Source organism: Fusarium oxysporum, chromosome 9 (genome assembly GCF_000149955.1).
Source record: "Fusarium oxysporum f. sp. lycopersici 4287 chromosome 9, whole genome shotgun sequence".
NCBI lineage: Eukaryota > Fungi > Ascomycota > Sordariomycetes > Hypocreales > Nectriaceae > Fusarium > Fusarium oxysporum.
In genome coordinates, this window is record NC_030994.1 from 2546034 (window position 1) to 2570517 (window position 24484).

The 24484-nt window shown below is 48.7% G+C and overlaps 12 protein-coding genes and 1 non-coding gene across 25 annotated transcripts; 6 read left to right on the forward strand and 7 right to left on the reverse strand.

Moving 5' to 3' along the window:
* Window positions 1-17: 17 nt before the first annotated feature.
* Window positions 18-1589, forward strand: FOXG_12813 (uncharacterized protein). The gene is made up of 2 exons (XM_018392701.1): window positions 18-705; window positions 755-1589. The coding sequence occupies exons 1-2, from the start codon at window positions 280-282 to the stop codon at window positions 1343-1345; spliced, it is 1017 nt and encodes a 338-aa protein (XP_018251271.1). The 5' UTR covers window positions 18-279; the 3' UTR covers window positions 1346-1589.
* FOXG_12814 (uncharacterized protein) lies at window positions 1241-2608 on the reverse strand. The gene is made up of 2 exons (XM_018392702.1): window positions 1957-2608; window positions 1241-1897 (listed from the first exon to the last, which is right to left on the reverse strand). Exons 1-2 carry the CDS (start codon window positions 2296-2298, stop codon window positions 1508-1510), a joined length of 732 nt encoding a protein of 243 aa, XP_018251272.1. The 5' UTR covers window positions 2299-2608; the 3' UTR covers window positions 1241-1507.
* A 405-nt stretch (window positions 2609-3013) lies between these two features.
* FOXG_12815 (cytochrome c) lies at window positions 3014-3889 on the forward strand (the record flags this gene model as incomplete). Its single annotated transcript, XM_018392703.1, has 3 exons — window positions 3014-3023; window positions 3433-3718; window positions 3865-3889. The coding sequence occupies 3 exons, from the start codon at window positions 3014-3016 to the stop codon at window positions 3887-3889; spliced, it is 321 nt and encodes a 106-aa protein (XP_018251273.1).
* A 244-nt stretch (window positions 3890-4133) lies between these two features.
* FOXG_20786 (uncharacterized protein) lies at window positions 4134-4511 on the forward strand (the record flags this gene model as incomplete). The annotated part of the gene is made up of 1 exon (XM_018401095.1): window positions 4134-4511. One exon carries the CDS (start codon window positions 4134-4136, stop codon window positions 4509-4511), a length of 378 nt encoding a protein of 125 aa, XP_018251274.1.
* Window positions 4512-4763: 252 nt separating this feature from the next.
* On the reverse strand, window positions 4764-7173 carry FOXG_12816 (uncharacterized protein). Its single transcript, XM_018392704.1, has one exon. The coding sequence runs from the start codon at window positions 7108-7110 to the stop codon at window positions 4834-4836; it is 2277 nt and encodes a 758-aa protein (XP_018251275.1). The 5' UTR covers window positions 7111-7173; the 3' UTR covers window positions 4764-4833.
* A 530-nt stretch (window positions 7174-7703) lies between these two features.
* Window positions 7704-8800, forward strand: FOXG_12817 (uncharacterized protein; the record flags this gene model as incomplete). Its single annotated transcript, XM_018392705.1, has 3 exons — window positions 7704-7888; window positions 7951-8314; window positions 8371-8800. The coding sequence occupies 3 exons, from the start codon at window positions 7704-7706 to the stop codon at window positions 8572-8574; spliced, it is 753 nt and encodes a 250-aa protein (XP_018251276.1). The 3' UTR covers window positions 8575-8800.
* FOXG_12818 (uncharacterized protein) lies at window positions 8610-10621 on the reverse strand. The gene is made up of 3 exons (XM_018392706.1): window positions 9621-10621; window positions 8879-9566; window positions 8610-8830 (listed from the first exon to the last, which is right to left on the reverse strand). Exons 1-3 carry the CDS (start codon window positions 9808-9810, stop codon window positions 8737-8739), a joined length of 972 nt encoding a protein of 323 aa, XP_018251277.1. The 5' UTR covers window positions 9811-10621; the 3' UTR covers window positions 8610-8736.
* Window positions 10622-11032: 411 nt separating this feature from the next.
* On the forward strand, window positions 11033-11664 carry FOXG_20787 (uncharacterized protein). The gene has a single exon (XM_018401096.1). It carries the CDS (start codon window positions 11374-11376, stop codon window positions 11473-11475), a length of 102 nt encoding a protein of 33 aa, XP_018251278.1. The 5' UTR covers window positions 11033-11373; the 3' UTR covers window positions 11476-11664.
* A 487-nt stretch (window positions 11665-12151) lies between these two features.
* FOXG_12819 (succinyl-CoA ligase [GDP-forming] subunit beta, mitochondrial) lies at window positions 12152-15988 on the reverse strand. Of its 12 annotated transcripts, none has more exons than XM_018392708.1 (6): window positions 15560-15954; window positions 15378-15473; window positions 14122-15271; window positions 12600-14068; window positions 12458-12536; window positions 12152-12385 (listed from the first exon to the last, which is right to left on the reverse strand). In XM_018392708.1, the coding sequence occupies exons 1-4, from the start codon at window positions 15611-15613 to the stop codon at window positions 14025-14027; spliced, it is 1344 nt and encodes a 447-aa protein (XP_018251280.1). In that variant the 5' UTR covers window positions 15614-15954; the 3' UTR covers window positions 12152-12385; window positions 12458-12536; window positions 12600-14024. The 12 variants fall into 12 exon arrangements, with proteins under 12 accessions (XP_018251280.1, XP_018251281.1, XP_018251282.1 ...); XM_018392714.1 differs by having other exon boundaries at window positions 12301-12385; window positions 12456-12536; XM_018392711.1 differs by having other exon boundaries at window positions 12242-12536; window positions 15560-15957.
* Window positions 15989-16405: 417 nt separating this feature from the next.
* On the reverse strand, window positions 16406-17223 carry FOXG_12820 (uncharacterized protein). The gene has a single exon (XM_018392719.1). It carries the CDS (start codon window positions 16976-16978, stop codon window positions 16490-16492), a length of 489 nt encoding a protein of 162 aa, XP_018251291.1. The 5' UTR covers window positions 16979-17223; the 3' UTR covers window positions 16406-16489.
* A 275-nt stretch (window positions 17224-17498) lies between these two features.
* FOXG_20788 lies at window positions 17499-17609 on the reverse strand. The gene has a single exon. It is a non-coding gene; the product is annotated as a tRNA-Leu (tRNA).
* Window positions 17610-17864: 255 nt separating this feature from the next.
* FOXG_12821 (uncharacterized protein) lies at window positions 17865-19181 on the reverse strand. Its single transcript, XM_018392720.1, has 2 exons — window positions 18485-19181; window positions 17865-18433 (listed from the first exon to the last, which is right to left on the reverse strand). Exons 1-2 carry the CDS (start codon window positions 19131-19133, stop codon window positions 18396-18398), a joined length of 687 nt encoding a protein of 228 aa, XP_018251292.1. The 5' UTR covers window positions 19134-19181; the 3' UTR covers window positions 17865-18395.
* Window positions 19182-21414: 2233 nt separating this feature from the next.
* On the forward strand, window positions 21415-23647 carry FOXG_12822 (uncharacterized protein). 2 transcript variants are annotated; one of them, XM_018392721.1, is made up of 3 exons: window positions 21415-22357; window positions 22405-23089; window positions 23150-23647. In XM_018392721.1, exons 1-3 carry the CDS (start codon window positions 21788-21790, stop codon window positions 23401-23403), a joined length of 1509 nt encoding a protein of 502 aa, XP_018251293.1. In that variant the 5' UTR covers window positions 21415-21787; the 3' UTR covers window positions 23404-23647. The 2 variants fall into 2 exon arrangements, with proteins under 2 accessions (XP_018251293.1, XP_018251294.1); XM_018392722.1 differs by having other exon boundaries at window positions 22405-23647.
* Window positions 23648-24484: the final 837 nt, after the last annotated feature.

Here is a 24484-nt window from a genome sequence, read left to right on the forward strand (position 1 = left end):
GTTAGATTGACACAATTGATTGGTGGAGGAGCTGCCTATGCTTCCCAAGCTTCCACCCCGCCATCTCCAGCCTCAGCCCACCACACTTTTTGTCTTGTCTTATCTTATCACTCACCTCGGTGAAGGACCAACCTTTTCTTTCAACACCAAAACCCAGCGTCATTACTGTTTCGCGTCGCATCTCCCATTCAAGCGGCCAAGCGCGCTAACTTTGATACTGATTTCAGCGCTTCGTATTACAGTCTTGCCTACTGGGAATTTGCCTGTACCATCATCATCATGGCGTCCCAGATAAATCTCTTCTCGCCAGCCGAACTTGCCTATCTTCACCAGTCACTCTCGTTACATCCTCCAATCCGCCCCGATGGGCGCACACCGACACAATTCCGTCCCTTGACAGCAGAGACAGGCGTTCTGCCTGGTACAAATGGCAGCGCGCGCGTACATTTCTCTGATGGCACTGAGGCCATTGTAGGAGTCAAGGCTGAGATTGAGAAGACTGGAGGAAGCGAGGAGCAGCGGGACGAAGAAGATCGAACAAGGGGTGACTGGCTCGAATTGGCAGTTGAGATCCCAGGACAGAGAGATGATGAAGCCTCGACAATATTCCTGGCAGAAATGTTGAGAGAGGCGCTATTGGCAGATAATGAGTTTGCCAAGAAATTGAGAATCAACAGACGGTTTCACTGGCGACTATATCTCGACGTATGTGCTCATAATACAAAGAAGCAAACGCAATGCTAAAATGGTACAGGTTCTACTAATATCTCCTCCGCTATCATACCCTCTCCCACTACTCTCACTTACAACACATCTCGCACTTCTGGCCACCCGTTTGCCCCGTCTCAAGTCTGAAGGCGACGAGGATCCTATGTTTGACGACGATTGGGAGGCGTCGACATTCTTGTACCCTCGCGATGGTGCTGATGCAGCAGGTTCACGACCATCTATCACACTTCTCGTGGTTGCGATTGGCGACAACATCATCTTCGACCCTGCAAAGGAGGAATTGGCCGTCGCGGAGACAGCGCTGGCCGTATCTGTGGCGGAGGTCCGTCGAGTTGCAACTGAGGGCGACATGGAGGTTGACAAGAGGAGCCGCGAGCTCAAGTTGTTGTCTATCCGAACCATTGACCCGCCATCAAGGCTCACACCGCCCGGAGTGCCACATACGACGAATGGAACTGCACAAAAGGGAGAGGCTCAGACAGCTGAGGGAGTGTGGAAGGCACCATTGGGTGGAACGAAGTTTGGAGTAATGGACAGTATAATACAGGCTGTACTGGAGAAGGGCGGAGTTGCGGATGAGGTTTTGGAGGGCCTGGAGGGTGTCGAGCTCACATGAGACTACGTATGAGTTGAATACGGGTGTGATAGAAAACTACCAAGTCTCATGAGGCTGGATTTCATGTAATCGTACAACGTATGATCCCTGGGCATGGGGATCGTTATGCTACAGCTATATCATACATGCAGATTCTTGCATCTTTGTTTTTACATAGGCATCTTAGAAGACACCAAACCACTTCTTCTTGGGCTCTTCAACCTTCTCTTGCACCTCAGTCTTTTGCACTGGCTCGTCTTCCACGGCAGTTTGCTCGGGCTTGGGATCCTCCTCACCCTTGCCAAACACAACAGTCACAGGGTCCTTGGTCTCGATTCCGTGCATCTTCATGAAAAGTCGGCGCTTGGCTACATCGTCGAGGTGGTTCGTTCGGTGGTCCCTGGCTTTCTCGGCCTTGTCCTTCTCGTGCAAGACGATAACGTTCTTCCAGGCGACGAAGAAGTGAAGAGGGTGCGTCCAGAGGTCTGAGATGGGAGGTACGAGCTCCTTGTATGGGGAGTTGTAGGCGTAGTTCATGAAGAAGGTGAAAACACCAAGGGCGAAAAGAGTTCCCTGGTGGGGGTTAGTATGCAGCAGGCAATTGAACAGCTGAAGCTGTATAGTAGACATACCATGGTAATGAAAGTATGCAAAAGCCTACTGTGCCAGAAAAAGTGCTCCCATGTTCCCTCGGGAGCCATCATTCCAGGATAATGCTTCTTGTTCTGAGCAGCGACCTCTGAAGCGGTGAGCTCAGGGCCGTAATGCTTAGGCACATGGTTCTTCTTGAGGCGAGAACCATGAGAAGGAGGATTGAAGCGAGCGGGCTTCTCGAGAACAATAGGCTTTCCCTTTGAGGACGAAGAGGCAAAGCGAATTCGGATGCTGTTCTGCGAGAGCGGGATGCTGAGACCACGCCACAGAGGACCCTGAAGAGGGAGAAGAAAGCGGGGGATGATGGCGCGAGATGCCATTGTTGGTATATGTGACAGACTACAACAGTATGTGCCTTTGTTGTTCCACCTCTTAGCCTTGGAACTTTGTTTGTTGTGGTGGTTTCGTGATGCCCTCACGTCTGCCCAGACAAGAAGAATCTTTTTTCCGGAGCCGTTGAGAAACAAACGAGGTCCCGGGACGGAGGTCCCACTCCGTTTCTTAGAGCCGGTTGACCCTAAGCTTTTACAGGGTTAGTGCGGTATGGGCCTCGGGTCTTGACAAGGTCACAAGATTCTCGTGACTGAGGAATCAATTTTTTTCTTCATGATGAGACTGATGGAAGAGCCTGAGGATGACATGACTAGACCGACCCCGGAAAAAAAAGCCATCGCCGATTGAGGACCCGCTTTGGAGTATTATGTCCCGACTTTACCCGGAGCCACATTCACAGTCGACAGGGGGAAGAATGTCGGCTTACTTACTCTTGCGCTGTGATTGGCCCATATGGCACCAGCCACCTGTGGCGCTCTAAGAGAATTGAGCGATCCGGCGTGGTCCTAAGCCAGTCGTGTCATGCTGTCATAAAGATTTATTTTCTTGCTTCGGATCTTTTTCTTTCCCTCTCTCCCTCTCTTCTTTTTCCCACATCCACACTCTCAACCCTCAATCGACTTTTTGCTCTCGTCTTTGGCTAACGCCTCTCGTTGAATTTACTATCACCTTTTAACTCTTTAATCACAAACCACATCCACAATGGCTGGCGGTAAGTCTATTCTCACAGCATGCTTTGGTTTGCGCCGGTTGCAGCGCAAGGCTTCGAGAGATGCAATTGAGGAGAACGAAAGGGGAGACGCTTTTCGTAGAGAATACCACGACTCTCAATTCGAGTCTCGAGGGAATTTGGGTCTTGCACAATGGCAAAGAGTCATGCTTTGGTCACCAGCTGAGGTTGGCCCGCTGACCCTGTTGCCTGCGTCATTTACCCAGAACCGGTTTTCCCATGACCACGAAATGTTCACCAAGACTCACCAACAACTCGTGTCACGCCTCTAAAACACCAAAGCGACTCTTCCTTCGTCCTCTCATCAAACTCACGAACCTCGTCTACACAGCCTCACCAAAGCCAAAACTCACTCAACCGAGAACTCATTCACTAACTCACATTGTCCCAGGCGATATCAAGAAGGGTGCCAACCTCTTCAAGACCCGATGTGCTCAGTGCCACACCGTTGAGAAGGACGGCGGCAACAAGATCGGCCCTGCCCTGCACGGCCTCTGGGGCCGCAAGACTGGTTCCGTCGAGGGCTACGCCTACACCGATGCCAACAAGCAGAAGGGCATTGAGTGGAACGACGACACTCTCTTCGAGTACCTCGAGAACCCCAAGAAGTACATCCCCGGTACCAAGATGGCCTTCGGTGGCTTGAAGAAGGCCAAGGACCGCAACGACCTTATTGCGTAAGTTTTTATACTCTATTGAGTTGCAGTCAGCTTTGGACATTGGCTCGCCGATTCTCTCGTGGGTCACAGCGATGCAATGATTCCAAACTGCCATGCACTCATTCCTCACTGCATCACAACAGTCACTAACATCTCTTCCACAGCTACCTCAAGGACTCTACCAAATAAGCGACTATAGATCGCGTGTAATGTTACGACTTTCGATAGATGGGGACCGCCAAGGGGCGTTTGTACTATAGACTCTACACAGCACTTGTTAAGACATGCCACGTGCTTCGTATCCTATTCCCATCTCTCCTCTTTATGCGACTTCCGTCCGATACAACACAACCATTTTTTTTTTTTCAACCAAGAAGAAAGCCCGGCGTTGGTTTGAGGCGGAAGACGGGAATGACATGAGACCAGAATAAAAATGTTTCCGCATCATAGCCCAATTGTTACGATAGAGATATTAACGTTTCTTCTACTCTCACCTCTGTTGACTTCATTCATGTCTCATAATTATGCATTTGGAATCAATTGTGAACGTCATTTTTACCATGATACGATGCCACGAACCAATCTCAATGCCGTCAAATCCGATTACATATCCCCGATACTCGATCGCCCCGTAAAGAGGGTCATCCGCGCAAACCGGTTCTTTTTCATGAGCATGTTTTATTTTTTCGATCCCACTCCAAGTTTTTTTCATCATGACTTTGTGATTGCCGAGCTATTTCCGTGCGCCTCCGTTGCTCCGGCGGCGTGTGCGGGACCTGCGGCGATCGGCGGGCGGTGTACTTGTCTCTGATTTTTTGGAGATTTTGCTTTTTTACCCCTGACATGAAAATGAGGTGAGGTCTCATTGACAGCTGTTGGAGAAATTTTAAGCCACCGTGGCTTGCGGTTGGGGTTCGGTGTGACGTGATGAGACATGGAGGTGAGGAAAACAGAGTGATGATGTTGTGATGAGTTTAGATTTATGGCAAGCTTGTCATAAGGATCATCATAATTCTCAAAAGCCAGCTACTCTTTAGAGTATATTTATAACTTTAGGGACAAAATTGGATCATAATCTTGGATGATATTATCTAAATCTAAGGAATTATACTCTAGTATCATCATAAAATTATCTAGGATTTCCCTAACTTAACTTCGAGCTTTCGGTAAGTCTCAGGATTCTGCACACTTCTATAGGTAGTTGAGAGGGCATGCTCCCAGTCCACCCCGTCGATCTCGGCTGCAGTTTTAGCCCCCTGAAGGCATCGCCGAAGGGCACTTTCGGCAGCCTTCACATGCAGCCCGCCTAGATCAGCACCACTAAAGTCGGTACAGCGGGGGTCTCGAGCAATAGACTCGAGGCGCTCGAATTCCTCAGCTGCTGCGTCGGGGTGATTTGTCCGATAGATGGCTCGGAGGATATCGACCCTTTCGTCAGGGGTAGGGAGGTCGATGAAGAGGCGCACATTGAGACGGCCGGGTCGAAGCATAGCCGGGTCGATCATATCCGGTCGATTAGTTGTACCGATAACATATACGCCTGTGCGGTCTTGGACGCCATCGAGCTCAGTGAGGAGTGCGTTGACAACACGAGTGCCTGCCTCTGTGGAAGCGTTATCACGCTTTGGGACAAGGGAATCCATTTCGTCGAAGAAGAGGATGCAGGGCGTTGATGAGCGTGCGCGGTTGAATAACTCACGTACTGCGCGCTCTGATTCACCGACGTACTTATTGAGCAGTTCGGGTCCGTTGATAAGGATGAAGCTGGCCTGGGCTTCGTTGGCGACAGCTTGGGCGACGAGGGTTTTACCGCAGCCAGGAGGGCCCCAGAGAAGGCAACCCGCTGGGCGGCCGAGGCCAGCACGACGGTAGAGCTCGGGGTCTTTGATGGGTCCGATAATTGACATGTTGAGCTGGTCGCGGGCTGCTTGCAGAGCACCGACTTGCTCCCAGGAGACGTTGGGGATGACGGTGAAGCCCTCCTTTCGTAGGGAAGGGGTATAGTCTTTGATAGCCTTTTTGAAATCTTCCTGGGCCAGGGGTACACTGGGAGGTTCAGGATAAGGGGCAGACGGCTGTTGGTCGGCGAGTTCCATGAGATCTGGTTGCGGCTGGGTTGATTGAATTTGTGAAATGTCGAGTAAGTGGTAACGGTACTGGTCGACGAGCCTCATTCGTCTCTGCGGTTGTCGCTGGGCGAGTGTCGCGACGTTGATAATGTCAGCGCCGACGAAGCCGTGAGTAATCTTGGCAAGCTCTGCAAAGTCGACATCCTCTGCTAGATTCATGTCCCTGGTAACGAGCTTGAGGATATCCTGACGAGCCCCGAGATCTGGTATCCGCATCTGGAGCGTACGTTCGAAAAGTCCAGTTTTGAGGACTGCGGGGTCGACATCTGTGATTCTTGCTGTTGTAGCCATGGCTAAAATGTGTCTGTCCTTGTCTTGCTCAGCTGCGATGCGTTGCATCTGTCGCATGAACTGTATAACGTTGCGGCGATGGCCTTCGCTATGGCCACTGCCTCCAGGCTTAGGCATATGCCAATCGAGGTTCTCGATGAGGATGATGCACGGGGCGACTCGCATGGCTTCCTCGATCGCATCGTTAAGGCTTCTCTCCATACGCTCTAGGTCCTCAAAGCACCCGGTAAGGTACACAATTGGCACGTCGAGCTTCGCGGCTGTTGATCGAATCAATGACTTCTTGCCAATGCCAGGCGGGCCCGAGAGGAGAAGCCCAGGGAGCCCTCTCCAGCCGTTGGCAGCGTATAGTTCTGGCCATTTGAGAAGCCAGTGTATTTGTTCGATAATATCTTCCTGCACTTCTTTCACACCCCCAAGCTCGATCGGACCGGAAGGATGCTCGACCTTGTAGCGGCTCGTCTTTTGTGTTTTCTTCAGAGGTGCTTTGTCTTGCTTTCCCGTGGGCGCAGCATCTGTGTCCGTCAAAGCGCCCTTGGGCGTCACCACACCATCCTTCACCCGCTCTTCTCCATCTTGCTGTACTCGTCTCTTCTTGATCGCACGGGGCGCTTCGCTCGTGGGTGGAGTTGCCGTTTCTACCTCTGTAGCAGTTGTCGTATTTTGGTGCCAGTGCTTCGTCATTTGTCTATTAAGAAGGAAACGGTCGTCGTCGGGCTTGGGTGGTTCTTCGAGTTCAGCTTCAGAGTCGCTTGAATCGCCGAGCTCTTCCTTGCGGAATTGAAGTACACGGTCGATTGAATCTTCAAGAGGGCGTTTCTTCTGTCGGCTGAGGCTGGAATTTGACCTCTTGATAGCTTCGTAGACGGCTGTTGTGGTCTTGAAGGGCTTGCCGTCATTCGCATCCTCGAGCTTCTTCATGACCACGTAAACATCGCGATCGAGGCCCTGCCTCAGGTTGAGGCGAGGTCTTTTGGCTCCTAGAGTCATTATTCCCAGGGACTGTGTCGCGTCACCAACGGTCGGCTCTGATGTTGATGGGAGGTTCAAGATCTCCGAAGACTGTGGACGGGGAAAAAAAGTTGAGAGGCCTGAGATGGTGACAAAATTAAAAGGACAAGCCGGTTCTTCAGAGGCGAATATAGTTGTCTTGACCACTGAGATTGAAATTGGCTCACCCACCAAGTACGGGGGGAACATAATTTAATGCTCATATGTTAATTCCACTTATTTAGCCATATCATGACTATCCGCGTTCTTCCTCGGTGTCGTGTTATAAGCCTTATATGGAGTTATGTCTTAACTACTTTATGTGCCTTTGGCCTTACAATATGTGTGACCACTACAGATACCTATTGAGGTATTGTACAATTGAAGTGGTCCTACTGTTTAATTTTCAGATATGGTTTATTGTTTAGATCTAAACTTGGGAAATCTGTCATAAATCTCTTATGTTTTAATAAAAGCTTTACTAAAGCTTTATAATCTTTACTAGGCAATTGTTCAAAATCTGCTCAAGGGATTATGTCAACTTAGAGGGGCCTGGCTTATCGATAAGACCCTGGACCCCAGTATCAGCGCCGATGACGATGGTCTCCCTCGTGACAATCGCTCGCTATCGAAACCAGAAACCTCAAACTCCTAGCCTCGACTTAAACAGCCACACACCTTCTCCTAACAACCTCTCGACAAGCTCGTACGCCACCAAACGCATCCCCACGATCCTCATCATGGGCGGAAACGCAAGTAAAGTCACAGCCCAGGACAAGTCCGTCGCTCCCACCCCCCGCGATTGCGCTCGTGACCGCCTTCAATACTAACAATCCTCAGGGCCATCCTGGACATGAAGAATCAGCGCGATAGACTTCACCAATACCAACGGCGCATAACAGTCCTCACAGATAAAGAGACCGATATCGCAAAGCAGATGCTGGCCAAGGGCGACAAGAAGCGCGCTCTGTTAGCCCTACGGCGCAAGAAGTATCAAGAGTCGCTACTAGCCAAGACAGATGCGCAATTAGCTCAGCTGGAGAAGTTGACGAACGATGTCGAGTTTGCGCTTATACAGAAGGATGTGGTGTTTGGGCTGCAGCAGGGAACCAAGGTTCTGAAGGAGATTCATGCTGAGATGGGTGGGATTGAGAATGTGGAGAAGTTGATGGGCGAGACGGCGGAGGCTATTGCATACCAACAGGTACGTCACTACGGTACTATTGTTTCGCGGTTCGAAATATACTTACATACTTCTAGGAAGTCAGCGATATGCTTGGAGGTCGTATCTCGAATCAGGACGAGCAAGAAGTGGAAGACGAACTGGAAGCTCTCGAAGCCGAACTCACAGGTCCAGCCAAGTTACCCTCTGTCCCCGTGGCGAATCTACCAGAAGTACAGAAGAGCCAACCAGTTGAGGCACAAGCCGAGAGAGCGAAGCAACCAGCCATGCTGGCAGCATAGACGAGGAGCGAGACATTTTGGTTTCAAGGCATTTTGGACAGAGCATTTACATTTCGAGACATTCTACTATACTTAGACTTTGGTGTATACAGCGGGTAACACGAGGCGTTGAGGCATTTCTGCATTTGAATCATGAAATACAGTATCTTGAACTTCTATCTGCTATGCGTACTTGCTGATGAGTTTCCTCATGATGGACATGGCGCCTCCTCGGTAGCCACCGCCGAACATGGCATAATGGTTGAGGTGATGGTATCTGAGGCGATATTAGTATCTTGGAGTTTGAGGAAAAAGGAGGTCTTACAGTTCGTATAGCTTCACTCTGTCTGGCCACTCAGCTACGGGCTCTGCCTTTGGTACCAGCTCATGGTACTCTTTCCAGAAGTGGTTGGTGAAGCCGCCAAACATGTTCATGATGCCAAGTTCAAACTCGGAGTGGCCATATACAACTGAGGGATCGTAGACAACTTCTTCACATCCACCTTGACCTCCAATCTGCCCCTTGGAATGGTTCCCGCTCCATAGATCGCCATGGATAACGACAGGTTTGATGTTCTTTACTACATCATCCCCAATCAGCCGTGGCACAACTTTACTCGCAACTTTCTCAGCAACTTCTTCGAGTTCAGGATCAGAACCATTGTTGCGAACTGCCTGACGCGCGATATGTCTCAGACGGTTGTTAGCGTAAAAGTCAGCCCACGATTCCCGCCATGAGTTATCTTGCTCTGTAGCACCGCAGCATGTAGGGACTGGGAACCCAAACATTGGCTTGTCATAGCCTTCTGGGATGGGAGCAGGCGTTGTGTGTAGCTGCGCAACCTTTGAAGCTAAAGTCTTCCCTGAACCTCCAGGTGCTGAGGACCCCAGATCGAGAAAGTCAGTGGCGAGGAAATATTGGCCTGAACGACCTGCTAGAGCTCCATGGGCGTGAGATCTGGGACAGAAGTTTGGGACTGAGTCTGCTATGGCGTTAAGGGAGGCATGTTCACCTGAGCTCTGTTAGATCATGATATCAGATAGTTGTGTATAAAACGTATACTTACCCCTGAACATAACCTCGGCTTCCTTCCCTGTACCAGTCTTGACAAAGTAATTCAAAGGCTTCCCGTCTTTCTCAGACGTTATCTTGAACGTAGAAGCAAAGCCCGATCCACCATGAGAGTTGATAGCCGAGTTGGCGGGGTCCAGCCCCAGGGCCTCAATGATAGCGGGGTCGACTTTCGTATGTGGCATGATATCCAGAGGTTTCGGGGGTATATAAGCGAGGTGATTTTCAGGTACACGAGTTGTTTGCGGTGTTTTCCAAACTCAACTTGGCTGGTATGAAGATGGGAAGATTGTGTGGGATGATGAGGTGACGTCAAAGCTTTGGTGTTAGTAATGCGAAAATATGCACGGAAGCTTGGAGCATTGCAACGCTGTGACTTATCCTACTTATTTTTTCTGGAATAATGTAAGTACAGAAGGAGATATGATGTTATCATTTCATCATAGCAAGATGTTGCCGCAGCCGTTGTTTAGAGGTGTCCAAGCCGTGTGTCTTCAGTGAACAGACTGTTCACTGCCATTAAGCCATCTTCGCACTATGATCAACCAAATTTGTTATCGAGAGGACTAGAGAAAGAACTCAGTAGTCATGAGCAAAGTACTAAATCGCTTTGTATCTCACTCGGTAGTCCCACTGCTACTACAAGTTTTGATATAAAGGTTGAGGCTCACAAACTCGAGTCCGGAGCTTTAACTCGGAGTGAGTGGGGCCGGCCGGGAGCTTACTGTAATTCACGGCGCCGGTCTTTTGCATATCGGGCCGTCCTCCGGATAGTCTTCCAGAGGAGAAGACACCTCTCTTACAGAAGAAACCAAATTCAAGTATGTGTGGGTTCTGGTGAAAGTGCGAGGCGAGTTTCTTCGGCATAGTCATCAGATTAGTGAATGCAGTAGGTGACAGTGACACTCTACATTGATAACAAAGGAGCTGCCCGCAATGAACCCATAAACAGTGATTCCTAAGTAATGAGGTAACCAAGTCAGAGATTATCTTATGACTCATGTTGAGCCAAAATGTGCTAGGCTTGTCATGCTCCTTGTTACATCCTTGTCACGAGTGAATGGGTGAGGATCTCAAATACTGTGACATTTGCAGCGCAATTCCATGCTTTTCTTTTGTGGGTGCCAGAAGACCCTAGATCTGTAGAGTACCTGCAGGATTTTCCAGATTACCCTACTCTTGGCCAATCTCTTGAATGGCAAGGTAGTTGCTGTGCGGCTCCTTGTCAAACAGATCCTAGCTGTTTCTACTGGAATCATACGGTTGTCTTCATGAAGAGAACAGGGGATAATCGGGCCCGACTTTTTGATGTTCATCTCACGTTCCGAGAGTGACAACAATCGACAGGCCAGTACTGTACTCTATTCAGTAGTATCAGGTACCCTATCTAACATAATAATACGTAAACTCCGCCTCGGAGCCGATCCGAATCAGCACTCCACCCATCGGATGAGCCCACATCGGCCCCGTCAAATCCAAGCCCAATCAATTCCCGTCATATTTCTGATGTGATAATGACATCCCTTGTTGTTTCCGAGCAAACGCCAATCGCAAGTAATGGTATAATCAAAAACTCCATGAGATAAAACTCGCTATTCGTTCCGACAGTAATTCGTCAGACCAGGGTGTGTGTGTGTGTTCGGTTTTATTGTTTGGTGGGGGTCTCGATGTATGAGGATGCAGCATAGGCTGTACCGCTGCTGAGTGATGCGTTGTCCGAGTCGACGGGTGATGATGGTGATGAGGACATGGAGAATGATGCTGAGTTGTTGGAGTGTGAACCGCCGTTGAAGCAGGTCGTGCATGGGCACAGAGGGTTGTTTGTCATTGGTGGTGGAGGTGCGCAGTGACGAGCGAACCAGCTCTTGACTGAAGAAGGCATCTTGAGTATGAGTGAGGTTGATGTAGTTGTTGTGGTTGAAGTAATGTTGAGTAGTAAGATGAATGTAAGACTTGTCGAGCCTGAAGATATCTCAAGTATAAGATGAAGTTGTGTGTAAGTCGCTTGCTAAGATCAAAGAAGACAAGAATAAACTACAGTTCCACGAAAGAATGAAGAGGATGTCTTGGGTATTTATGTTTCTTCATTTCTCAAGCATGTGGGACCTACAACCAACCCGAGCTTCTCCTTTGCAAAAGTATTCTTTTCATCCATCAGAAATCTCGAAGCCATCCAAGCCCACCCCTGACCCATGCACGGCAACAAAATGGGGCAGCCTCCTCTTCTCAGCCGGATACCGAGAGACGTCCGGAAAAAGAGTGGGTTCGCAAATCTACATATCAAATCGCGATACCTTCACTTTTTACCACGTTCTCTTAGACGTTTTATATCTCCTCCTACGAATCTCTCTCTTGACCGAATTTCCCCAGAGCCAAGACCCTTTCTTACATGGGATGGATTATGGCGCGGGTTTTGTTCCCCTCACGAGAAATAAATCTCCATTTCCCCGCGTTTCCCCCCCAATCGTCGGCCTGGGGAAAGGGGGACACGTGCTAGACGGGGGATAAGCGCGGCAACTGATTAAAGTTGTGGCCTTATTTCGACGCGCAGTTGCATTGGGTTTAACGGCTTGTGAAGTTTGGGTGTTGCGTGTTGAGGAGGAAGTGGTTTGGAGGCGTTGGCACGTGAGATTGACGGATGATTGAGTGAGCTCACTACGAGACAGGACAGCAAAGCCATAGCATATAGGTAATTGGCTGTAGAGTTTATATTACTGTTTGTAACTGCTACTATAGTCTAATGGTAATGGTATCGGTGTGCTGTTTTCTTGAGTTAGCAAGCTGTTAGATATACTAAACTGACCTATACAACCAGTAACGGTTGACTTACACGCCTTCAAACTCACTTATGAAAACAACACCAAGTTAAGACAATTAACCGTTCTCGAGTCTCCGTTTTCTCCAAGTCACCCTATATTCCATCATAGCTCACCATCAGCCTCATCTATATAATCCCCAACATCACGAGACTCACCATCATCTACAGATTCCATCTCAGATACTCCTCCCGCGTCGGTCTTGCGTCGGCATTCGCAAATCCTACCTCACACCTCCCTTCGCCTCTATAAAACTTGCATGCGGCTCTTCCGCAGTGGATCTGGAAATGAAACCGACGCAATTCCCGCCTCGAACCTCAACGGAACGAGAACCCATTGGTTAGAAGCTGTTCCCCTTTTGCGGCTCGATCCGATGTCTTATCTACGTCAGGAGATTTTCATCATTGAAACGTGGGTCTTTGGCAAGGGGAATAGCCGAGGATAAGTTGGGAAAAACTTGTTCAGAGATTTCAGTTATGGTGAGTCATGGATATCTGTGCTTGGTTGGTATGATATGATAAATGTAGTGGAGATAAAGGGTGAGAAAAGAGAAAAGTCACGATATTAGCAGGGAGTCGTGGAAAAGTTGAGGCTGACTTTAGGTTGTGATGGTGTGCGGCGAGACGAGAGATCGCCAAGCCTTGCCCACGAAGGGTGCCTTTCAACTGCCCCCCGATGATCTAAGTTATAGTATTCCCGAATGACTTCTTATTCTTTTTTGTTTCTTTAACTTGAAGAGGTTGTCCTAATACTCGTGTCCCTATTGTCTAACCCTTTGATCCATTATTAACACATTTTGTCAACGAGTTGAAATCATCCCATTATGAGCTAAGAATGCGGCTCTGAGACGATGCATGAAATTGGACCCTTACATCCGAGAGACTTATTAGCCGAGTCTGGACCGAAACATCGAATTGTCTTCTTATACATATTTAGTGTAACAGCCCATCTGTGACTTGATCTTATTCACTCAGTAAAGACCCGTCTTTGTTGAGAATGACTCTTTAGACACCTCAGCTGCTCTCATCACTCTAGAACCCATCACTGTATCACATGGACTCGATATAAGTCAAAGTTGGCTGTATGGAATACTCCTTCTGTTAAGCCTGGGGTCCAAGGTAACACGACAATAAATCTCGAGAGCCTCATTTTTTTGGCTGTCATCTCACGAGACATGACGAATCGTCACCTTTCATCTCACACACCACACCAGATCACAAATCACAGCATCAGGAATACAACAGTTGCAGGGCGTGGATACGCGAAAAATCATCTTGTTGGAGACCATATCGCCCGTCCATCCTTTGAATCATCCGTCCTTCTATCGAACCAATCGGACACATTCGAGAGCATCGAAACCATGTGTCTTTACGAGCAGCGAGCTCCAAAGACCGACCGATGCATGCTAAATTAAAAAAACAGGAATATCCACCCATGTCTCCCACTCTTTTTCATGAGTGTTTGTTTCATCTACTCTCGGTTTTGGTTGGAACCGCAGCCTCCTGGAGCTCAAGTCTCACATCTTGTTATTATATCATATCCTTCACCACTGCTCGTCTAACAGCATTTTCAAGTGGAGCTGTTTAGATACCGAGGGTGAACTCGACACCGACATCGATGTCACGGGCTATTCAAGTGTTAGCAATCAGAACAGACACTATAAGGGTCGAGGCAACTTACCCATCTTGACGACCTTGGACAGCTGGACAGCCTTCTCGGCGGCGGTTTGTAGGTCATCGATGGAGAAGATCTTGAGGCCGGAGTCGTTAATGAGCTGGTGAGCCTGCTCAACGTTGGTACCCTGGAGACGGGCAATGATGGGGATTCTGAGGTTCATGCTCTCAACGGTCTTGATGAGACCAGTGGCGATAGCGTCACATCGGACGATACCACCGAAGATGTTGACAAAGATAGCGGTGACCTTAGCATCGCTGGTGATGAGCTCGAAAGCCTCTCGGATAGCAGCGGGAGTGGCACCACCACCAACGTCGAGGAAGTTAGCGGGCTGGCCTCCGTTCAGCTTGATGATATCCATGGTAGCCATGGCAAGACCGGCACCGTTGACAAGGCAGCCGATATCACCGTCAAGCTTGATGAAGTTGAGGTTGGACTCAGCGGCGCGGACCTCATCGGGGTCCTCCTGGGTGGTGTCGCGCCACTCAAAGACATCCTTCTGTCGGAACTCAGCGTTGTCGTCGAAACCGAACTTGGCGTCCATGCAGAGAACCTTGTGGTCGGAGGTCTCGGAGAGGGGGTTGATCTCAATCTGGGTAGAGTCCTTCTCGGTGAAGATCTTGTAGAGCTTCTGGATGGTGTCCTTGGCCTCCTCGATGCACTGCTCGCTGAAGCCGAGCTTAGTGGCAATCTCGCGGGCAACCTCGTCGGTGACACCGACGTTGATGTCGATGTAGTTGGTGTTGATGGCATCGGGGGTCTCCTTGGCGACGGTCTCAATGTCCATACCGCCCTGGGAAGAGGAGACGATGACGGGGCACTGGTTCTGACGGTCCATGAGGATGGCGAGGTAGAACTCACGACGAGCAAACTTGCGCTCGCAAATGTAGACAGCGTTGCAGAGACGGCCGCCAGCGCCCGTCTGCTTGGTGATGAGGTTGTGGCCGATCATCTGCTCGGCGAACATCTCGGCCTCGTGGGGAGAGTAGATGACACGGACACCGCCCTTCAGGCCGTTGTCGAACGTACCCTTTCCTCGGCCACCGGCAAGGACCTGGGCCTTGATAACCATATCATCGTTGCCAATCTTCTCAGCGATCTCCTTGGCCTCCTTGGCGGACTTTGCGACGGAACCCTTGGGGACACCAATGCCGTACTGTTGGTGGTTAGCAGCCGTGGTTTTTTAAGGGTGAGTCCCGTAGTTTGTAGTTCGTAGTATCGACGATCGTCAAGGGGGGGACTTTGAGTAGATAAAACCTTACCTGTCGGAGGAGGTCGGCAGAGAGGTACTCGTGAATGCTCAGAGCTCGTCGTTGTTGAACGCCAGGGAATCGAGCGGCAGGGGCAGCAAACTGGAGCTATCAAGCAACAAAGTTAGCGACAGTTTGTATGTCAAGCGCATCACCAAGCTTTTGTTTAGCAGGCAATAATGACTGGGACATACCTTTGAGGCGTTGAGGGCCGAAGCCACAGCACGACTACGGCCGAGCTTGAACATTATGACGGATAAAGGAAGAGAGGAGATTGGGGATATGATTGAGAAAGGGAGGGGCTTGAGGGGATAAAGAGAGGGAGAGAGGGAGAGCGGTTTAGATCGTCACAAGGAGGTAACAGTAGAAAAAGAGGTTTTCGGATGACGAGGAAAACCAAATCCACGAAGCTACGGCGCTCAATCAATCAGGAGCCTCAGACAGACCACTAACCTAGGCTTGTGCTCTGTGGTTTGATCCACTATTTTGGGCACGGGATTTGTCGGGCTAACTTGGAGACAGAACCAGACAAGTATACGGAAAAAGACATTCACCGATTTGATAATGATATAATTGTGTTGAATTGTGGTGCATCTCATGTTTTACAATGCCTTTGGTACCCGTTTCCTCTCTACAAGTGCCTCTATGTAATTGACTTTGTACAGAGTTGACCTTAACGTCCTCGGCGATGCTACAAAATATATCGCTTCTCCGAGCAAATGACACGACATAACATGACAACCAACACCTGTTCCCGCGGGCTCGTCACATTTACATTGGATCTCGGTGACCAAGATCCAGCATCTACCGTCTTCAGGGCTCTGGCAAATCCACTTTTTTACTAACCGCCAAACCTGTTCCAGCGCGGCACAAGACTACCGAGCTGTGAAAACCGGTCATGCAAATCCGTCTCGGGTGAGTCCAAGGTGAAGCACGAATAAAAAACGTTGTCGTTGGATGCTAAAACGTCTCCGGGTTTCGGCTACAATAGGCATGTTGTTGACCGTATTTCCCCCACATGGAGAAAGACGTCCAGTGATAGGATGTTGAATGAGGTACTCAACTTCATGATGTTCATTGTTGTACACAAAATAAAGTTAATATCTCATAGAGACTAAGGTAATTCATGTAAATCCACCAAAGGGTGTTCCTATAACCTTCCCCTTATCATCCCATCTCACTCCTTCGCCTCTCAAAAGCTTCCTCTTCTCATCAAGAGTGATTCCCTCACCATCTTTTGGCCACTTCCCCTTGAACCCACCCAGCGCACCTCCAGTAGCTACAACGCGGTGACATGGTACTTCTGGTGCAAATGGATTTCGTCGCAGTGCATTGCCTACAGCTCTTGGTGACGACTTTAAATGGGCGGCCATGATACCGTATGTTGAGAAGCTCCCCCGTGGAATCTGGCAGAGAAGTGTCCACACACTCTTCTCAAACGGTGTGCGAGTGGATGCTTCGATGAGAGCTAATTGAGAAGCCATGATTGTGGTGAAGTCGGCAGGTGAGGTCGGTGATGTAGGTGATGCTTGTTTCTTGGTCTTTGTGGCTTTGACTTTGCGTTCTTCTTGGGGCTCTTCAAGGGGTCGCTTGCTTTTGGTGATGGCTGCCATAGCTCTCTCCTCTCAGCAGAGGTGGTACAACAAGTGAAGTGCGTTGAACTATATGTAAGGGCAGGTTCTAAGTTGCAGGTATTAGCTATGTGATGGCTTGCAATGTCGATAGGAAGTCAAAGAGTAAACGGAAGAGTCACGATTTAAATCACGGTCATTAAAGATGCGTCACGTCAAAGGGCGTGGTCGACGCCAACATCTAGAGCAACACATATCGCGAAGTCATGTGACGCGCATCAACAGGCAGCCAGCCTGATGTGTTGTGCACGAATTGCTGACATATATGCAATCACTAAGAGAGCATATGATAATGAACATCAATGAAATGTAAATTATTCATTCCTTTATCGATGCAGACACGGAGGGTATCAGGTTCCGCCTCATACATAACATAACATAAGCTCTGCAGGCGACCTAGAATGAGAGACATCCATAAATACATGAGCGAGGCTACCTACACAGTAGCATCTATAAATGTTGAGTAAAAAGCAATCATGGTCACGAAGAAACAAAAACAAATTGTCAAGATTGGGATTCGGACCCAAGAATCTTTCGATACTGCAAGAACCCAGTTAACTGGATAAGACAACGTCTTGAGTGCAGCGCCTTAGACCACCCCGGCCATCTTGACCTGATCCGCAGATGTGCTTTATGTAAGTAAGGGAAGCAAAGCGGGACTATACACCAAGCTCAAATCTGCCGACTGGTCTTCCCAATACTACCCCGAGTCTGCAGCCTTGTTAGAACGCACCGTTTGAATCAGTTCACATTCAAGAACAGCTGGGCCCAGCCTCAGTATATCTGATCTAATACCCCAGGCTTTTGTGAAGATGTTGATACGTTGAGGCTTCGTGAGTCAGCTGTCACACATCTCCAGGCATCGCGTAATACATAATCTTGCCTGAGAGCTTCACATGAGAACGTTGTACAGAGGATAGAGAGAGAACAAGCAATGTACTTTATATGTAGCCAGTGCCGTTATACACATGAATATCATCAATCCAATATACTTAATCCCCTCAGCTGTGGCCATCTCATTACTCCATGTGTCTTCATTTCTGTACCAAAAAGCGGCACGCTGGTATATGTATGTATGTAAATAAGTTTTCTCAAACAGAGGGAGGTAATGTCTCCAATCTAACCCAACGCCAATGATTATGCCGATCCTAGTTACGGGGTTACTATGCCTCCTCTCGACGGCTCCTGTTTTTGGTTTTTACAAGATGCGACTCGCAAATGCTTCTATGCATGCTGTTTCTCGCTGAACTTTGATCATTTCCGGACTCTCGTGTCTCTTGTGCTGAGACGACGGGATGATTCTTACATATCCCTGTCGTTCAAGCATGAATGACGTCGTCTCGTGAGTGATGCTTTGTTTCGTATATACCGGTGCGATGACGAAACGCTGGCTTCCATTCTAGACCATGAAAGACTCTCCGCAGCCGCATTCCTCCTCTGAAAGGTCTGTTAATATTATGACAATCTGTGACTGTCGTGGCAACTTACTGATGTTCGGGTTCTTGAACACAAACCGCTGGTTAAGCTTGTCCTCAACATAATCCATCTCACTCCCAATGATGCTAAACAGCGCCTTGCTATCAATCAAGACCTTGACGCCATCCTGCTCGACCGTCTCGTCAAAAGCACCCGGCTTATCAACATATTCAAGATTGTACGCCAAGCCACTGCATCCTCGGTTCCGTACTCCGACCTTGATGAGCTTCGGTTCCGGCTGATCCAGCAATTCTCGCAATTGCTCCACCGCAGAGGGCGTCAACTTCATAGCGGCCTTGCGCGGTCGTAGCTTAGGTCGTGGCCTGGCTGCCTTTGGCTTCTGAGCTTCTGTTTCGCTGAGCTTCGGAGCTGATGCCGATGCGGCGGGAGCAGCATTTTGCGTGGGTGCGGGTTCTTGTTGCTTAGGTGGTTGAGGGTGCTGAGGTTGTTGAGGAGGAGGTCGTGTCTCGTGGACCTTAGGTAGAGGATCAGGTTGTGTTATTGAAGTTTCAGGAACGTCGTCGTTTCTGGGAGGCGTCGAGGTATGTGTTGGAAGAGTATATGAGTGGTAGGACACAGCGAGAGGTCTCGACGTCGAGAACTGCCTCAGAGTGCATCCTCGTTGCAGGGCGATTCTCGTTATCGATCTTGAGGCAAACATTGTGGGCGCATGTGGTGGTGATGTTGAGGTTGAGGATTGGTATCAAGAAGCTTGAGAGTGCTGATGAGTAGCTGAAACAAAAGCTACTTCCATCGTGGCCCCCAGGATGTCGGCGAATTAATGTATGTGGATCCAGATCATCGGTTGAACATTCCCCGATCTTGTCCGAGCGAATCAGAGTGCGAGAATTTGTAAGGCTCACGTGATGTTAATGGCCAGATTCAACAAAGGAGGGCCATGGCAATCATGACAAATAATGGCATCGGAAAGATATCATCATGGTCTTTGTATTTCTTTAACAATTGACCTGTGTACTGTCAGTTTGCTCGATTTGGAAAGTGTTGTCCAGAGAGCGCATATGCAGTATTACGTGAAGCTCAAATGTTTTCAAGATGAACCGAAGAAGGCCATCAGGGTTTGTAATTCTGACAGCCACTTATATAAATATCCTTTTAGGGCAGGCTTCCAATTGGATTCATTGACAATGGATGTAAATTGTCGTTTGGTCAACCGGCGTTCTATTGGAGGTCTTGCTTACACCAGATTCATAAGCTAGCATGTCATCAACTGCCAACATGACAGGCTGTGCACCAGCATTGCTGTAAATCATCATGCACACTTTATTTAGCTGACGTTGTCGAAGTAGTACCTTGCATGTCAAAACAATCCTATCCAATAGCTTCTCGCTTTTATATAAGAGCGCAAAACGGGGGACGAGGACATTTATGCACAAACCTATACAATGTAACTACGCCAAAGCACTTTAGACACCAATTGATTGCAACAAGTCATGGGTACCGAGGACACGGATCGTCAATCATGACCCATGCATCAGAAGCGATTGTTATATGCACGCTCGCTAAACAGAGTTGCAACCAGATCAATGGCAGTTGTTTATCTCAACAACGTAACATGCATATCAGTTACTATCGCTATCACGATGCAGCAAGGCCAAGACTCCATTCTGATATCTCCAGCCCAACTCACTGTAACCAGGTAATCAATCAGTGGATCGCTTTATCTCGGTTTACCTGCTCAGAAGGAACACAACAACCCCAACAAATGCGGCTGAAGTGAAACGTAGTTAAATCCACGAGTGTCAAATCAGGCAGGCCATGGAACCGTTCGACATGAGATATCGTGGTATCCGCAGTTTGGGCGAAACGTTACATGCGGATATAAATTAATTGGACCTCTCACCTCATGGTCAGAGCTTGGGGGAGATAGCTGAGACTTTGGGTTATCGTGATGAGTATCGGATGCTACGAGAAGAACAAGGCATTACCGGGGCCGGTGACATGTTCTAAAAACAAGATGGCAAGATGGCAATTTTCGTAATGAGAGCTGCATCTTCGTATTGGTATATCTATGTATATCTTGGGTGTTGTGACTTGAAGACAGAGAAAACGGTTGGTTATTGGTGTACCGTTCAACTGGTTACGGGCTGTGAAGTCTGGAGATTCGGTGCTGTCTGACCAATCACGGAGCTTCACAGTCGGGCCTTTCCCCTGGAAGACCCTAAGGTAACTAAATTGATCTGGGGTTTGGGGACAACTAAAAATGCCCAACGGCTTGTCTTGAAACGGCATCAGAAAAGCAACCATGAAATCTACAGTGAACTGTAAATGTTACTATCGCCAAGAAACATATCATCAAGTTCAACTTGCAGAGATAATGCAATCTATGACCTCCGTAGACCAAATCAGCCACCCTCCTCTCAGCCTGGCAGTCGAATCCACAATTGTTCTCACAAAGCTAAAGTTAGGTAGAACGTTACCAATGGGGGGCATCTGTGACATCCACGAACGTTACCGTTAGGGTACGCCACTCGAGTTGGATAGCCTCTCATGTTTGAGAAATGTTACCCCATGGAGACGATGGCTTTGATCTTGTGAATCTGGGGAATACCGTGGACGGCTTGGGAGTGAGTTTGAGGTGACATTTCTGAATGTAGTTTCTGTGGTGTTGAGATGCTACGAGTTTGAGGACTTGGCGGTTGAAAGCAGTTAACTAACTCTGCATTGAGGGTAACGGAATTGGCCTTTTTGCAGAGCCTCAACTCCTTGGTATCAATCTCTCGATTGTTATATGTAATACCTGACGACGTCTTCACAAAGCATTGCATGTCTGCAATAACTGTCATCGTCGGCCTCGGCCGATACGTCGATAATAATGGAAAATACGCCACCCACTGTAAGCGGATCGACACCCTCCATCCATTGTTGCATCTCCCCATTAACCCCCCTGTAACTAACCCGCACCACCCTCACGATTCCCCATCTTCCATCCATCAGCCATCCCATCTCATCCACTCTCACCACTTGACGAGACCCCTGGCAATCCATCCTCCTTCTTTTTTTCCTCTCTTCGCCTTCTCGTGATACAGTTCCCCAATTGTAACTATCAAGGACGGGCAGGGGTCGGGTCTAGTTTATTTTTTGGGGGACCCTCACGATAGAGTACGTCGCGTGCCTGGATCTCTCCATCTTTCCTCGCGACTACTTTAATTCTGCTGCATCCGGGATTTATCTGGGTTTCTTGGATCTCATTCATTCATCTTCTTGTCTTCCATTGTCTAGTGAAGAATATCAATTGTCTTATACAGGGCATTGACCCTCATCTCAATCTCGAATATCAACATCAACACACACACAATGTCCACTCACGAAAAGGAAAACCCCATCGCCCAAGCGGCTTCAGAATCCGCAGACTCGGATACACCAGGCTTCCGCCCCAAAGGATGGATGTACAAGACCGTCCGCATCGCCGGCGTTGACCTCTGGTACGCCTCGCCCAAAGTCCAACTCCTCATGGTCTCCATCGTCTGCTTCTTATGTCCCGGCATGTTCAACGCCCTGACTGGTCTCGGAGGTGGCGGCCAAGTCTCCAATGAAGCCCAGGACCACGCCAACACGGCTCTCTACAGCACTTTTGCCGTCATTGGTTTCTTCGCTGGTACTTTCGCAAACAGACTTGGACTTCGTCTGACTTTGTCCATTGGAGGTTTGGGATATTGTGTCTATGCTGCTTCGTTCTTGTGCTATTCGCATACCCAGAACATGCCCTTTGTCGTCTTTGCCGGTGCTCTCTTGGGTCTTTGCGCTGGACTCTTGTGGGCTGCTCAGGGATCTATCATGATGTCTTATCCTCCTGAGCAGAGCAAGGGACGATACATCTCTTGGTTTTGGGTCATCTTCAACATGGGTGCTGTCATCGGTTCTCTTGTGAGTTACTTCTATCTATCCTTTAGATCTCCACTAACAAATGAAAGATCCCCCTTGCTCAAAACATCAACAAGAAAGCTGGCCCCGTCTCCGATGGCACATACGCCGCTTTCATCGCTCTCATGGCCATCGGTGCCGTCCTCGCCCTCATGATCTGCGACGCCGACAAGATCGTCCGTGAGGACAACACTAAGGTCATCGTCATGAAGAACCCCTCATGGAGCACTGAGATCAAGGGTCTGTGGGAAACACTCTCCCGCGCCCCCTGGGTCGTCCTCCTCTTCCCCATGTTCTTCTCCTCAAACATCTTCTACACTTACCAAAACGTCAACATGAACCTCGCTCAGTTCAACGTTCGCACTCGCGCTCTCAACAACTTACTCTACTGGCTTGCTCAGATCTTTGGCGCCCTTATTGTTGGATACGCTCTTGACGTCTCTAGCGTCCGTCGCAGTGTTCGTGCAAAGATCTCCCTGGTCGTCCTCTTTGTTCTGACCTTTGCTATCTGGGGTGGTGGCTATGCCTGGCAGAAGGACCAGCGACCTCGTGAGATCGCCATGAACCCTGCTAACGAGGATGACAAGATTGACTGGGATGATGGTGCCCACAAGTTCCTTGCTCCCATGTTCCTCTACTTCTTCTACGGCTTCTTCGATGCTGCTTGGCAGACTTGCATCTACTGGTACATGGGTGCTCTCTCCAACTCTGGCCGCAAGACAGCCAACTTTGCTGGTAAGCCCCAATCATCCTTCTCACATGTGTCCATACCGGAGCACTAATTCATCAAAACAGGCTTCTACAAGGGTATCCAATCCGCCGGTGCTGCCATCTTCTGGCGTCTCGACGGCCTCGGCAAGCCATTCGACACTATCTTTGCCGCCACATGGGCCTGCCTCGGTGCTTCGCTCGTCATCGCCGCCCCCGTTATCTTCATGAAGATCCAGGACTCTGTCTCTGTTGAAGAGGATCTCAAGTTCAGCGACGAGAAGATCGAGGATGTCATTGTCGCACCTACAGATAAGAAGATCGCCCTCACAGAGGCGTAGATAAGGGAGAGAGATAAAAGGGACTACTATTTATAAGAATACTTAATATTTTAATGATATATCGGCGTTCAGCATGTATGCATTGGGGAGTTGGATGGGTCACGATACCCATGGATTGGGTTATTGCTTGACGATGTATTACACTGCATGAGGCAAGTTAATGAAGATTTACGTTTATATCTAGAGGTATACATGTGCCATCAATGGCTTTGTCTTCAACTTTCGTTCCTGCATATGATTGCGGCTCTACCATTATGCTCACCAAGTGACGGCCATATAGACTTATGATACTCACCTCAAGTTAGTAGACACGTTTTATCACAGTTGCAGAGGAAACAAGTTTCAAGGACGATAGATCCTAATTCTTCTTTTTGTTCTTCCTATTCTATTGCAGAATACATCCATTTTGTCTTTCTTTTCCATCACCTGTCCTGCCTGTCCAGTCCTTGATTCACCAGACTCCTTTCCCAGAAGTTCGATGATGAATAACAAACATAAAACGACAAGCTTGCCGTCTCTTTTTCATACAGTGAGAATCAGATACACTCGTTTTCGCGCCGGCGGCGTTTGAGAATACATTAAAGAGAAACCCAAGGATAGAAAAAATAAAACAACCCAGGCACCCATGATCGTTTGCAAGCCGTTTTCGAATGCACCCGTGCCCAGAGGTTATTTTTCCTTTTTTCCACCGCCCTGCCCCATCTTCGCCTGAAGAGATAATACAGGGATGCAAAAACCAGGAAGAGAATGAATGTGAGAAAGTAGAATGTAAGAATGCGGGATGAGCTGTACCCTGAAATTTGGAGGGAGGCCGACGATCTCTAAAGTGAGTGTCGAACACCAAAGGACCCAGCGCTCGCGCTTCGTGATAAGATCCTTGAACAAGTTCCACCCATGGGAACCGAGTTGAAAACCGTAAAACATAAATTATCAGACCCAAATGTAAATAACGCCGTTGTGCTGATGGATATAGAGGTCATAAGGAACATGACGATGTTTCCCATCTGCTGAAAGTAGTTCAAACAAAAATGGGGGGTATCAAAGATGAAGTAGTTACTGGTGGGAGGTAATATGTGCGTGT